The following is a 15,901-nucleotide window of genomic DNA, read 5'->3' on the forward strand; positions in this document are numbered from 1 at the left end:
GTTACTGGGGCTGTTTGTGCTGGCACTGCTACAGATGGTACATCCAATCTGTTCCTTAAAGGATCATTTGTAAAGGCTTTAGTGAGGACTGATTGTTCTGGGTAATTTCTGTAATTGAAAAAAGAAAAAACCCAAGAATCTAAACTATAAATGCCATAGTGTGAGAGAATACTTCAGTAAAAACCCTGTATGACTAAAGGATATTAAAACACAAAGAAAAAGCTTCCCTGATATATATAAAGAATATGTTGCATTATTTTCACAGTTGTGCACTAAAGGATTCATGGGTATTTCCAAAAGTTATCAGATTATTCCAATATACAGCAATCATACAGTGAAAGATGAACCAGCTGCTGTTATTCAACCATTTATTGAAATAGCACATTATTTAGATTACAATAATCTTGGACTAAAAATTTTTTTTTTTACATTCCTTTAATCAGTCAGAGCTCAAAATACCTAACAGGAAGAACATTTTTGAACAGAAAGAACATGCTGAAGCTCCATTACAATTTTATAACTAAAGTATCAAAGTGTGATCAAGTGGCCACTTACTAGAAAAGCTGCATTTTCAAGCAGAAAGGGCAGACTCACAGGCCTATTTATAACATACACCTGTTAAAAGGCTCCTAATGGCTACAGTTTCGTGGAACCTTTTAGTCTGTGTACTCAGCACTGCTACCACAGTGAGTACTCCGGCCCTTTTCCCTTGGGCCAGCACAAATATTTGTGCAGTTAAGTGGAGAAATTGATTGGAGTTGAATGTCAGTCTTTATTTGCCCAGAGTAACAGATCCTCCTATCAGTTCACTACAGAGGTGAAGGAATAGTCAAACCAGGATAACAGCCAAACCAAACCAGGATGTCAGAGGCTGGGGCTACCATTTTATAAAACAGTGAGCCTCCAAAATACTAAGACCCTCCTCCCAGCCCGATGGCTCTTGTCATTTATAATAGCTCCAGCACTTGTAAGATTCCTGGATGGAATTTTTCAACAGTAATGTAGATTTGTCCTGTATTAAAGAAACTGTATAAATGTGGATATGGCTGTACTGTTATTGCCAAATCACAGAACCACTCAGTAAAAAAGGCCACTAAAGTGATCCATGTTAAAAAAACCCAGTAATTTCTCTCCCCTCTCCTTTGGAAATTCTATCCTTTTTTTGTTTTGTTTTTTTCCTGAGAGACTCTCAAAAGGTTTTGGATGAGGAGAGCTCACACAGCACTCTCAGGTCACAGCAGACTTCATCAATAATTCTCTTTCTTGCCTGGAGGCTTGGTATCCAGCCCTAAAATCAGATGTGTAGACTAAACATTTTTAAAAATACAGCCTTACATTCTATTTTGTTTGTTAAAATTCTAGCGTTACTAGAACCAAAACAGGGCTTTCTTGGGTCTCTCTGTTTTCTTCTAGCTGCAAGATCTGTAAAAGTTAATACTATAGCTATATTTGACCTGCTGGAAAGATAAGCTAAAACTTATTCCTTCGCTCCTCAGGAAAAAAGAACAGCAAGGCTTTCTTTGGGAAGACAACTCTACAAGACCAGAACCTCTCAAAGTACAACCTGTGAGACAAAAAGGATGTCAGAAACATTGCTAGTTCTGGAAAAGCTACAAGCTGTCAAGTCTTTTAATTTCATATTTTTAAGAAGAAAGACTTCTTGCCTCATAGCAAGTATTCCTCTGGGTTTGCACCAGTACATCCTTCAACATACAGTTTAGTATGTTGAAGGGACACTGGAGAAAAAGGATTTGAAACAAGATTTCAAGACTTATCTAGATCTGTTCCTGAAAGTCTTATGAGTAGCATATAAAATTTAGTGTAACAACGCAGTACATGTTAAAGAGTAGGTGACTGTGATTTTGCTGAATCGTTGAAAGATATATAAAACAGTTACTTGACTTAGTAATGAAATTCTTAGTTTGACTTCTTTTATGATTTGTTGAAAAATGAAACTGAACAATAAGAGATCTCACCTTAAGCCAAATTACCATGCAGTGACTGAATTCTACTTTAGAAAGAAAATGAGTACTAACCTTATTTGAAAATACACAGGCAAATTCCATTTGTTGTTAAAGCTGTGGTAAGAGGGATGAGATCTTAACCGTTTCACGCTGGCCTGGGAGCCACACTGTCGTTCAAATTTCCGTACGAATTCCATACTAGTAGTGTACTTCTGCAGAAAGAGAATGAGCATTCTGATCACACACAGGGTCCCAGCAGACAAGGAAGGCCACCACCCATTCAACCAGAACCCTTGTATCACACTACGGTTAAGTTCGAGGTTCAGAATGGGCTAACACTGCTCCCCCATCACCTAATCATACAAGGCTAAAACCCTGGACTGCAGTGAAACCAAAACCAGTTAACAACTAGGTGTCATTCTATGTTACAAATGTGCTTTTCTACCACTTCTAAAAAGCATAACATTGTCCAAGCACCATGAACAAGCAGAACTGATCAGGGAGATGCATCAGTATTTCTGAGCTGACTCCCTGGAGTGGAATGGTGCTGCACAGTACTAAGAACAGAGTCCACTGCAAGAGGTAAAGGTATACATGAAACAGAAATAACCAGGAGCAAAAGCCAGAAGCACACATAACCACCCAGGAGAATGAAAGCACGATTTTTTTTTTCCTCTTATAAGACTTGTATTACAAGAACTTCTAGACCTGTTCCCCTAAAACTGTTTTGCAAATACCAAGTATTTGCAAAAGAACTTTAAACAATTTCAGATAAACTAACTTTACCCAGTGTATACTTCTAATAAGATGTTTACAGATGGTAATCAGTCAGTTGTAAGAGAAGAGAAATTACATTAAACTTCAAATACATTCTGGGCTTACTCTCAACAGTAACTTATTAACACCCTGAAAATAATGAAATAATAAATTAAATCACATGGAAAGCAGAAAGCCAAGCACCTGAACAAAAACCAGAAGCAAAATAGTACATTAAAATGTTATTTCACACAAAACAGACCTTGCTAACAGAACACAAAGGTTATGTAGATCAATTTAAAATAAAAATACAGCTAGAGTTAAAACCTTTCTCTGTGCAATGAAAAACAGTTTGGTTTACATGCAAGTTTCTTCTATAAAAAAAGACAGAAAACAGCCATAAAACCCATCATACAAACTCATTGTGCCACGACTGAATTAATGAAATAAGCCTGACTGAATCTCTCAGCTTCTGACTTCATTGCAGTAAGAACAGCAGCAGGGCTCTAGCAACAAGGCTTTTGCCACAATCCAGAGCACTATGCAAATGAAGTGATTTTGCCCCTTATGAAGCAGTAAAACATGCTCAGGAGAAGTCCCTAAGCTGCTGCTTACAGGTTCTGTCTCAGAAACTCTCCTGGGACCGTAGGACACACCCTGACATGGGCGTGCTTTTGTGTTATGTATCTCAGTAAGTTCGTAACTTTCCATTAAAAGTAAAACTACAGCTTATTTTTCTTGCGACATGGCAGTTTCCATGTGTCAAGAGAGTATTCTGGAAATTGCACTCAAAAAGCTTTTAGGTAACTTTTCTCCCAACATGGCTGCATTTATAACCCAACGGAACCCTGAGAGGTGTGGGAGTTAAATCCAGAATGAATGACAGATCAGTGCCATTTCAGGCCTCCTTTCTTAGGTAACAAAACCAGCACTGCAAAAAGGCAAACAAGCCATTAATGCTCTGCTACCTTAAGTACTGGTCAGGTAAAAACCAAACACTCTGAAAAGACTTACAACTTCCAGAATAGAAGACAACTCAAGACACAGTTACCTAGTTATTGGTAACACTATATCCAAGACATGGAACTAACTCCATTTTAGCTTCTGGGATTGGACTGTTGACTGCACAAAGTTATTTAAGAGAAGCTAAAGTTGGAAACAAAATGGAGCAATGTTCAAAGAAAGGAATCTAAGCTTAAACAATCTCAAGTGAATGTTTACTGATTAAAACGAATATTTTACAAACACCTGTAAATCTACAAATCTGACTCAAAACTAAGAGCATAACAACTTGAAACAATTTAAAAAAAAAAACTCTGCACAAGTAAATAGTTATTTAAACACACATACTTAACATGCCAGTCTGATTTTTACAAGATTTTAAAAAATATATTTTTTCATTCTCCTCCTCAAAAACCTCCTAACAGATAACTCTGCACATTCAAACTTTTCAGCATTAAGCCTGTACATGTATACAGATGCAAACCAACCTGAAGAAAAAGACTTTTCTGCATTACTTTCAACCTAGGAATCAGCGATAGCAGATTATTGTCCAAAATCTGTGTTGCATTACTTGAATTATCAGCAGTGCAGAAAAAAATTTTAAAGGTTTCCTTCCCTCTTAATTCAGAACTAATAGTATTTAGATAGACATAATAGGGTGGTTTTTTGGTGTTTCAGGTTGGGTTTTTTTGTTTTTGTTTTGGGGGGGTTGTTTTGGTTTCTTTACACTTGGCATTTCAACTTCTTACTGATTTTTAGATAAAATATTTTAATGATTTAGCTTCTGAGTCACTTAAGTAGTCAAAAGCAGCCTGGGAAGTATTTTCCACTTCCTACATGATTTCCCTGAAAAGTCACAGGGAGGGGTGTTGGGTGTTTATGTTTTGTTTTATGGTTTCATTTTGTTCTGTTTCTAAACAAGCACAATGTCACTGTTGGTCAATATCAGCTTAATATGACAGATTTTTAAAAATAATTAATTTAAAATTAAAGAGCAAAAATACTGAAGACAAAGCACTTTCTTGTGCAAACCAAGCAGCACAGATGACAGAAGTCCAGCATGGCTCACAATCTGTGAAATGTGAAACATTGGTGAAACACTGACTGGCATGCTTGCCTGCCTTCAGTTAAGAACTCTTTCATACAGAGATATATTGAATAAATTCCAAGAAAAATGTAAGTATTTAGTAAAAGCAGTGTTGCATGAACACAGGAAGAATCATTTATCTTATACACCTCCACCGGCAATTTAACACTTCCCTAAGACATCTTTCCTGATCTGCCTACTATGCCGTCCTTCAGAAAATTTATCACTGCCTGCCATCTCCATCTTGAAAATAAAAGCTTTCATGCTGATTGTGAAGTCAAGCTGCAAGGGAAAAAAAAAATCCAAACATTTCAACAATCATGGTTTAATACAGACAGACAGGACTCGAAGAAGAGCAGAAAGCTCCTATTTCTACTTCTATCATACTAAGCACTCCCAGAGCCAAATTGCATACTAGACCAAGAAATCTGTTTCAACATGAGTAAAAGATGATCTTCTAGAGGCAGAGCAGCACTGCCAATGATGAAAATACAAGAGTGACAAGTACTTTAAATTCATTTTATAATGTAAGCTTGCTTCATAATTGTTTATGTTCCAAACCGTATCACACTGCCTCCAAGTATTTTTGCTTCCTTTAGTTGACTTTACTGAAAGAGAGCAAAAGCTAAAACAAGCAAGTGAAACACAGAGTTTCTTTAACCTGCCCATAGCACAGAGCAAGCTGTAACTCAGATACCTAATTAATGACAGCCCTTGCCATACCAAAGTCAGGCAAACACTGGGATTGTCCACTCCCACCTTCATTTATGTCGCAATTCTACAACCGAGAAAGAACATCTACTCCTAAAACAAAGGCCAAATTGACATGACTAAATGGCTTCCATTAACTTCTATATGGGCTTTCCTGACAAACTTGAGGGGAGAATTAATTCCTGTGAAAATTAAATCAAGCGATTTGAAATAACCTCTTCTTCCCAGCCATGCAACAACACAAATTCACACAAAAGCAGCAGGAGGGAAAAAACAAAAAACCAAACCGCACCAAACACTAGAGAACATGACTTATTCAATTCTTGTGTTTGTCAAAGGAATCACAAATGGAAAATGTAAGATTAATTACCTCATGAAACACATCTGGGTTTCCAGGGTTAAACAGTGATGGCAATTTCTCTTCCAAACCACGTACTATTTCTGGCCACACTGAATTCACTAAGAAATCATATCCAGGAACAATATCTGCTTTTTCACTGAAATAAAATTGCAATTATTCCATGGTTATATTTTACTACCAGGCTTCTATTTGGAGGTAGGGATAACTAAAAAGGCATGCACTGCTTTAGAATAAACATAATTCTTTTTTTTACATAAGTATGCTAATTCACTTAAACTAGTCTTCCTTTGAGGTTTCTTATCTGATCCCACAGTCTCATCAACTGCAAGCTATTTTTTATAACCCTCTAAGTGTTTTAAAATCTCATCGCTTATGTATTTTGCAAGTATGTTCTGGACAATAAGTGCATTTCAACTGAGAAATCCTATTCGTAGTTGTACATTTGAATTTCTAACAGCTCCAAACTTCAAAGAGTTACCAAGTAGGTAATTAATGCAATGGAAAGAAGCTAAACTTTTTCATAATTTTCCAAGTTGTATTTATACATGATATTGTGCTTTGAAGCAAAAGATGAAAAGCTACCTTCGTTGTGAAAATTTATAAATTGAGAGCAGAAGAGATATGAGCACTTAATTCTAGTTCAGCACACCACAGGACAACATAGAAACATTCCATTATTAAGAAGAAAAATTAAAACTTGCTGAGGGATTAAAATAATTAGAATGTTGGTAGAACTCAGGAGTCATGAAAAGCTCAGCAATGGATGACTAATTAGAAAAGTAATTCTGCAGTCCCTACGGGCTACCATCCACAGTTCTACTAATTACACCAGTGTACTACATTAACCAGCCTGTAAACAGATTAATAAATGGATAAAATTCAGTAGACCTGAGTTATTTCAATTTCAAAACAGGCAATTTAATTGCATATGGAATTAAGCACTTTTGGAGAAGACAGTGGTAGCATGAATCAATTAAACCTGCACTTCCAGTACATGCAATAAAACAGTCAAACCTCTGGGGAACATCCCCACTTTTTTGATGTACAACCCAGTAACTTTTGAACTTCAAATTTCTTAAATAGCTTTGTTATGCCCTTCTTCCTGGATGAAGTGTACAATCATATTTAATAGATTCAGAAAAGTAAGCTATCTGACACATCATATTATGAACAGTACTCAGGTCTACTACTGAAATACAGGATTCTCTTTACCTTCTCTGAAGGTCTGGGGCACAGCACCAAGAAAGTTTGTTCACTATTTCGTTTTGAAAAAACACAGACATGAGAAAGAAATCAAACTTGCCTATGAGTCTTCAGGAAAGGCCAAATAAGACGTTGCTAATTATGCAAAGCATTTCAAAAGTATGATACTTGTTGTAACTTCAATTCAACCGAAAGAAACCCCAGGATATTTACCTTGAAATAGCTCCCCCCGTTACTTCACGCAAGAGACGGCAATGATGAGGAACAAACTCCAATAATTTATTGTACATCACCTGAAGGCCATTAGGATGAGATTGAACATACTGCTCCACAATCACCTGCCAGGAAGAGTTCAGTGTTAAATCTCAGAAAAGTAAATGTAAAATACTGTAATGCAAAACTCACAGTTTACTTACTTGCATTATAGTTTCCAAGTCTAACTTGTTGGCTTGAATTACTACTTCCTTTAATGCAGCACGGTACCTGGCAAGACTGGCTCCACAAATGAGAATGAGCTCCTTTCTTTTAAATGTTAGCCACCCTGTCTGGCTCTCCACCCACTGCGCACATCATTGACACCTGAAGCAGTTTGTGAAGTTGAACGTGTGACTGACAAAAGCTAATGAAACCTCAGAATAAAATCAATTTTTTCTTCTAAATTGAGAGATTGTTGGTCCCATCCCAAATGCAGGTAAGCCAATAGTGAACAACCTTCTGTGACAATGCTAAACTTTTAACCCAGCTAGCAAAGCTGTTTGTTGAGCCAGAAGCTCATATTAAGTGAAAATGGATAATTTCTGCCATAAACAGAAGTCAGGCAGTAGTTGGACGATACAAGAAAAGAACAATATTATATTTCCTGGTATTCCTTCACCCGTCTGAACACTTTTGTCTCTTGTTACATAAGCAAGTGGCATGGTGCAGAAGTGGGGAAGGAATAGATACTGAGCAAACCGAGAGGGGAAGACATCCTGCCCCCCACTGTAGCGCTTGCTACAGCATCAGCAAGCCTTCAAAGGAAGTTTGTCCTTAAGGAGACAGGTCACCACTGTTCTACTTCTTCTCCCATACAAAAGCCAGGAGCTGGCTTTGCTTGTAAATCTACATACAAAGTAAAACCAGAATAATTTTAAATGTTTCCTTCCAAAAGCAGAAAAGAAACAACCTACTGACAATGACAGTTCAGGTCATTATCAGACATGTTATATTCAGACACATTATCAGACATACTATTCTTTTACAGGCAAGGGAAAGCTAACAATTCCATTTCTTGACTGCTGAAGACATTGTTGAGTTAAAAAAAGGTGATTTCTTTTTCCTCTCTTGATTTAGAAGAACAACTCCTTCTAAAGAAGTTATACAGATTAACTCTCCAGTTGCCTTGGTTGGGAATACCATGGCAAATGGCCACTAAATGAAAAAAGGAAGCAAATACCTTAAGGTCACGTCTGCATTTACATTCAGAAAGCGACTATTATTGATTACAGAAACATATTCGATACTTTTAGAAACAATGTTCACATTGCTTTTATGGGTCTTGATAAAAATGTTAACTCTATACTGTAAGCAGTCTCAGTTTTTTGTAAAATACCAGTAGAGAACAAACTAGTTTAAATATCCTGAATGCAGGAAAGAGTACCTCATCGTTTACTGAGCACAGAGAATGTTATTAAATATCTCAATTTAAAGGGTAATGACAGTAAAAGAAAATCTTGACAGCAAAGGGAAAGATACATCAATAGCATAACTTGGGACTCAAAGCCACTGAAATGTGCTAGGTATTATAGAGGCAATGATGAGGGGAAGATCTATTCTGCCTTGTATTAACGTGCACAAATTTAAGCAAGTGTGTATTTGCAATTACCAAGGGAGCTCTTGCACTTGACAGTTTTTCCTCCCCACAGGAGCAGGAAAATTAATACTGCTGAAAGATTCACAAGCTAGTTTTAGAACAACAACTCTATAGCTGGGTGCTGGCCCAGTTTAACAACTCCTTTAAGGACACTGAATTTAATGCATTTATGAAATACTTTGTCAGTCTAGTGAAAGCCACGTAAACTTCCTGCAACAGGGCAGTCAGTTAAGACTAGTAATAACATTGTAAAAGGGCACTGATTCAGATCTCAATAGGGAACAAATACCCTCTGAAATGATGTAGACTTGTTACCTGACCTAGACATAATTCCCAACACACTATGAAAAGGGTCAAAAGAAGTCTTGGTATTATGGTAACATCACTTCAGCACACTCATTAAATACATAAACAAACCTGTTTTAACAGGTCATTTCAAACACAGCAGACTATCAAGCATCATAAAACGCGTTTTTAGATTTTTACTTGAAGCTTGGAACTAGAGTTACCACAATATAATTGTAGGCCCTTAAAAATGCTTTTAGTGGCAGCTGCAGGTGTGCTGACATACAATAAAAACTGAGCACAACTGACTGACGTGTAGACTGTTAGTCTATTGTGGCAGACTGGGTTGCCTGATTTGCTTTTTGAAGGAATCACGTTAATATCAACCACACCAAAAAGAAAAAAAGAAAGTAGTATAGACTAGTCATGAACTGTTCTGGCCAGAAGAAGTGATAAGAACAGTGCTACCAGAAGGTGAGGAACATGTTGCAAGTCTGAATTTGCAGAAAGTCCCCCAGTTTCAGAAAACCCAATCAATACTTTGTGATTGGTCCAACTTGGTATTGTAAACTGATGGCCTATTAAAATCAGATTCTCATTAATTGAGAAACTGGCCATCTGACCTGTTTTTCCAACCAGACCATAGCAAATGCTTCCCAAACAAACACTCATTTCTGCTCTGGCTACTACCCTGGTACAGCTGGAAACAGCAGAAACTGCTTCTTCGTATAACAGGAAGAAAAGGACACTGCACTAAGAATTACTTTTGTTGCATTTGCCTGCTGCCATGCCATCCATGCCAAAATGAAAACGTCAGATCTGATCCAATTCCCATAGGTGCACCCTGGTTCAGAATAAATTGGGATTTTACTCCAGTCATATGCTTGCTTTGTTTTTTGCATTACTTGCCCCAAGAAAAATGAAGGTAAGAAAAAGAATCCTAGCTGGATATAACCTGAAATTGGTGACAGGCAGATAGAGAGATTTCCTCCAACCTTTTTCCTCAAATAGCAACAACAAACAAATTGACTGTGTTGGGGATCAGTTCTCCTGCTCTCTTCACAGAGGCATTTTGATGCTCCTAACGAAAGCTGGAGGTTAACAGAAAAAATAAGCATGTTTGCAAATCAGTACGTTTTCTTAGGATTCTTGATTTTTTCTTACCTCATCTATGTAGGGTTTCACAAGCACTTGACCAACTAATGCCTCTGCATCTCGTGTTTTGTCAATTGTTGCATAAGTGCGAAGACAGTGACGTATTATGTCAACATTTGAAGTTTGAAGGCCTTCCAAAAGCAGCCCTTCCAGGGACTGCTGCAACATAGCTGTTATTCCAGCTATACGCTATGAAGAGAAACAAAATACAGTAACAAAAAACCAAAAGCAAAGCCTTATCACCATTGAGAAACTAATTTCTTCAAAAAATACCTAACACAGCTTTCCATTTTCATTTGAAAGGTGCACAAGTTTTGATAACTGTCAGCATTAAATCAACATTAACGCAGATTAACTGGTTAGTGATGCTATTGATCATGGTATTTATTATAATAAGGTTGCTGTAAGTTACGCAGTAAATTCTTTAAGGTCACCTTATTCAACTGAACCACTATATGTGATAATAGACAAAAGCATTTACAATAAGTCACCAGGGCTAACAACTGTGGCATTCATCCGTCACTGTCAAAAACTAAAATGATAGCGTGTTCCCAGCACTGCTTGTCAAATCACTGCAAAGAAAAGACATTAAGTGACCCTGGCAAAAAAATGACATATCATTAGATCCTTTTGGCTTCTGCCAAACAGCTGCTTCCGTCAACATATGTTCTCCCTTACGCTAACCACTCTTCCTGATCTCCTGCTACATCTGTTCCACCAGATCCAACTCATCGCTGCACTATCTGCAGATACACTCCTGGCCAAGATGGTCCCTTACAACTCTATCTGAAGCAAGTTCAGCAACACAGACTAATGCAGCCACAGTTGAACTACCAGTTCAAGCAGTCAAATTTTTTCTCTGCTCTTCTGCATGTTGTATTGTGTCCATCCATCCTAAAATGATTCCACGGAATTTGTTTGCCTGTTTCAAAGTCAGTAACCCAACTGCTGACTAGTCATGAAACCTATGATCTGATGACCCTTAGCAACAACAACAGTTACAGGACACAAGTCCTGTCAAGTATCCTTAAGGAAGCCTCACAACAAAGTAACAAAGGTTCTCCCACCATGAATACTACTCTGTTGCTCATGCTTACTCTTGTTACTATCCATGTTTGATAACTCAGTGGCCAGAACAGTCTTGTAAACTGTCCATGAATCAACATGGTATTATAGAAGTCTTGGGCTGAAACATCTTCATATTGCCAAGAGGCATACGTACATAGTGAAAAATTGGAACTACAAACCACATCACTAGCTCGAAAGCTGTCAAGAATGACAGTGTTATACTAATCAGCTTAAGGCATCACCAACCTCCATATTCGTAATACCTACCTATAAGCACCAGTTTTCATTTGCTCTTTCTCTCCAATGAAAATGGATAGAAGAAAAAAAACTCACAATAATATCCATTCACCTTTCACAGTAGATATCATGAACAGGATATTAGGGAGATTAGTATACCAGCCTGAAAGTCAGTTAGGCAACAAATTTCACCAAAGGCAAACTTGAAAACATTCAAGGCAGCCACTCCATAGGCACATTCCATTTAGATTCTAGTCTGTACAAACTAACAAACCAAACATAAATCTCTAGAACTAGGCCTTGATATCAGTAAACAGACAAACTGCAAGATACATTAGGCTGACAAAAATGTCTGTCATATTTCCTACTCTTATTCTAAGTAATTTACCCTGAAGAAGTTAGCAAACAAAGCATAAATCCTCAGAAGAAACAGTATTTCTAGCCAACTGATAACATCAACCTCTCAAAACCCATTTTCCCCCACAAAATTAATTCAATAAAACTCAGTGAAAACAGGCACTTGTCTGCTAATTATATAGGTTTTTGACTGATGCTACAACTGTTAAGCTGGTTATCACGCAACACTTACTGGTCTCACTTTGTCCAAGAGGGGCATTCCTTTGCTTTGTACTGCATGAAATTGTAGTTGATTAAATTCTGTGGCAATTCTCTCTAAAACTTGTCCAGTTAAAAGTGGGCTAGAAGAGAGATGATACAAAATGGGAATACACAGTTAGCACCTTTCAAAACAACTCACTTCCGTGTGCAGCAGATCGGTAATACTCTTCCCCAGTTTTTGTGGTTTAATCTAAGTATCTTGAATTCTCATAGGTACTACTACAATTATTGCAATTGTGCAATAATAATTTAGAACAGACTACATGATTAGAGTTGTTTTGGAGCTACTAAGACATGAAGTGGGTGAAGCAGTTATTCCATTAGAGTCACACTTCAAAAGATACATCCTAATGCTAGTAAATGTATCTTCAACAATACCATATTAAGTTAGTCCCATCAATTACAAACAAAAGTGAACACTACACATGTTTTACCTGTTTCCCTCTAATGAGGACAATTCTTTAGTGCCCTGGGAATGTAGGATCTTCTCAATCTTTTCAACAGACTGAATAACATGAATAAGTCTCAGGACACACATCTGTAATTAAAGAAACATTTTTCATGTCTAACCCAAATCCCAATTTATATTACCTAACGTCTCTGAAGATTTTTTGGCTGTTGTTTTCAAGTTTGGGTGTTTTTTCACTGGTGTAAGTTTTATCTTCCATCTTAATACTTGAGTCATGTCTCAGTTACAGTATTGCTCACATAAGTCCATAAAACTCCACAAATAAATGTTTGTCACAGACTAGAACAGCTGTTCTTATCCCTGATTTTTTCCAAGTTAAGCACAAAACCAAATGTCGGTCTGTCCCCTCCCATGTAAATCTAAACTGCTGTATTTCAATTACACTCATAATAAGCAAGTTTAGTTACTACTACAAGAGAAACAAGAGTAATTGTAATTAAAAAAAGCCAAAGAAATAAAACTTATGTTTTTGTCAAAGAAAGTAAAATAAAGTTTTATGATTACCTGTACACTGTAAAAACTGAAGCCTATCAACCAAAATGTCCATAATTATTTTTAATGTCCAGAATTATGTAAGTACAAAATCCTGCACAGTACACACCTAGACAGCCTAGAACTTCTAAAATTTCATTGTCTCTGTGTTAATGGCAAAACCAAAGTCATCCTAAGGAGAATATTTTCAAGGTAATAATTTATCTATTGTACCTTTTTTCTTCTAATATCTTCTTGTTTAGTCATCCGGTCATCTACTGCTTGAATTCCTTCACTGACACATGACTTGAGACTCTGTGACAGAGAAAGTCAGTATGTAAAGCTGGCTTCCCATTTAAAGTTTAAAAAAAACATAGCTCAAAAATCTAAACTTACGGCAGGAGACAAATTAATAAGAATATAGGACTAATAAAAGCTATAAGACATCAGCTGCCCTCTAACTGAAAAAAACCCCAGAAATAAGACTAAATAACTGGAAGTATAACCTGCTCCTTAAGCACTGCCACCACAGGTATCATTATTTCAACCAGAAGTGTTATTTTAGTGCCTTACAGGGAACAAACCACCTTTCAGACAAACAGGCAATAAAGCCAGTATGATTTTATGTCTTGAAACTGAACTTATGTTAGACTCCAGTAACATTTTTCACATAAGTATTTCTCTATGCTAAATGAACCTATTTTCTGTTTTAGACATCAAGGCTGTGATATTTTCAAGGCACATTTATGCAGCAAACATCCCCTTGAACAGGCTGCCAAGATGATAAAAAATTGCCCCTTGCTAAATACCAAGCCACTGTGCAAGAGCCAGAATAAGACCCACCTTCAAGAGGATGATTGTTTACAGTTAAACTATAGGACTGCGCAAAAAAAGTCCTTAATGGGACTGTGTTGCACCTGAGTTATTTACTACCATCTTTAAGTTACTCAAATATTGAAAGAGATTCAATATTTCACCATAGACTTGTCTTGCAAGAGTCCATTCGTTTATCACATTTAAGAAATCCTTTATTTCTTGGTTGAAAGGCGCTATAGGAAATGTAAATTTACTGCTACTACATCTCCTTGAAAACACAACGCCTCTCCTACTATCGCTCTAAGTAATCACTTTTCAAAGAGAAGTTTATTGTAATAATTATTAACATGAGTAAAAGACATTCTGTACATCACATGAGAACAAGCTGAAGTTTACCAAGTTGTGTATGATTGTTTTGAGCATACCATAACTTCTTCCCTTAACTGTCCCAAGGGTACTGAAAGCTGATTAAGAGCCTTGTCCATGCCAACCTAAAGGAATTACAATAAACACATTTATGACTTTTTTGATAAGTTCATATGTGAATTACTGATAGAGCCTCTCATTTTACAGATACTGAAAGAGAACTGAGAAAAGATACCTCCCCCTTCATTATCTCCAGTTTTAAATACAATGCAAAAATATGTTGCCTCAAATACAGGCATAAAGATACCAGACAGCTTGTCACACGCAGCCAAAAATTAATGAAAATCTCAACCTATGGAAATTTTTCTTCCCAGTAAAATATTAAATCTTAGTCTTTGAACCTGTATAACTGGAACCTGGATGAACTGGACTGAAAGAGCAGGAGACACAGTGGACAAGGTATTTTAATATGAAAATTATTACAATTTTCAGTCAAGTAGATTGGGGTTTTTTTAAAGATATATTGACTATATAGTAAGTTTAAAGATTCTTAAATGAATCCTTTAGAATGGCCTTATTTGTATCATTGCCATTCTATTTTAATTATTTATTTCCTTAAATTTTACAAGTACTGGCAGTTTGAAAACAAAAGTGTGCCTTCAGTCTAACTTCCTAATGCATTAGTTTTTCAAGACAAAAAGAATACATCTAAAACACTTATTACAGGACAACAGCAATTCTGTACCATATCAAAATTGTACAGGAATGATCCTTCAGTTTCTCTCAGTGCCCGGGGTCACAGTTCAAGGTGTCTTAAATCTAACAATACCAAAAGAAAAGCCATATACTTGTCATATGAAAAATAAAAATCCCACACTAAGCCTGAACTACACAGCACAACTTAATAACACTTACTAGATTTGTTGAGAGATTAACAAAATCTGCATAGTCCTTATTTATGAGTTCAACCATAGCAGTTTTAAGGAGTTTGTAATAGAGCTCCAGATCCTCTCTGAGCTCTTCCAACTGCACACGTTTCCTGCAGTCTGATACAAAGTGATCAACATCAAAATCCGGCTGGAAATGACACAGGAAAGAGAGAAGGATGTAAGTAAAAAGTCCAAACTAGGAACACGCCCCTTTCCACCTCCAGAATAAAGTATGCCATATGCCAGTGAGCCGCCCAAACTAAAGCTCCAGGGGCCAAAAAGGCTAGTTAACAAAGTAGTTTCCAATGCTCCCAAGTCTTGGTCTTAACTCTCGAAAGCACACGATGTCGTGAGTCGGTGCTCCTAACGGACAGGCTCTCCAAAATGCAGGGCTGCATATTCCCTGCATCCACTATAAAAAACCCCAACCCATCAAAAGTCGAAATACAGTATTAAGAACTACTTTAAGCTCTCCAAGCAACGAGGCTGAACGCTGGTTACCGGTCCGTAAGCTGGCTTCAGAGCACTCAGAGCACGACTCGGGTGCAGCA

General features: G+C 37.0%; 1 protein-coding gene across 1 annotated transcript in view; it reads right to left on the reverse strand.

Annotated features, from left to right (window-relative positions):
* Positions 1 to 15,498, reverse strand: part of COG2 (component of oligomeric golgi complex 2) — a gene marked incomplete at both ends in the record, with an annotated part of 22,266 nt that extends 6,768 nt beyond the window's left edge. Inside the window, 9 exons of the mRNA XM_010141316.1 lie at positions 2,037 to 2,176; positions 5,891 to 6,017; positions 7,298 to 7,422; positions 10,386 to 10,565; positions 12,271 to 12,379; positions 12,734 to 12,837; positions 13,474 to 13,554; positions 14,481 to 14,546; positions 15,337 to 15,498. Coding sequence (XP_010139618.1) covers positions 2,037 to 2,176; positions 5,891 to 6,017; positions 7,298 to 7,422; positions 10,386 to 10,565; positions 12,271 to 12,379; positions 12,734 to 12,837; positions 13,474 to 13,554; positions 14,481 to 14,546; positions 15,337 to 15,498 — 1,094 coding nt within the window. The remainder of the gene's footprint in view (positions 1 to 2,036; positions 2,177 to 5,890; positions 6,018 to 7,297; positions 7,423 to 10,385; positions 10,566 to 12,270; positions 12,380 to 12,733; positions 12,838 to 13,473; positions 13,555 to 14,480; positions 14,547 to 15,336) is intronic.
* Between the last annotated feature and the right edge of the window lie 403 nt (positions 15,499 to 15,901).

Source organism: Buceros rhinoceros, unplaced genomic scaffold (genome assembly GCF_000710305.1).
Source record: "Buceros rhinoceros silvestris isolate BGI_N320 unplaced genomic scaffold, ASM71030v1 scaffold46178, whole genome shotgun sequence".
Lineage (NCBI taxonomy): Eukaryota > Metazoa > Chordata > Aves > Bucerotiformes > Bucerotidae > Buceros > Buceros rhinoceros.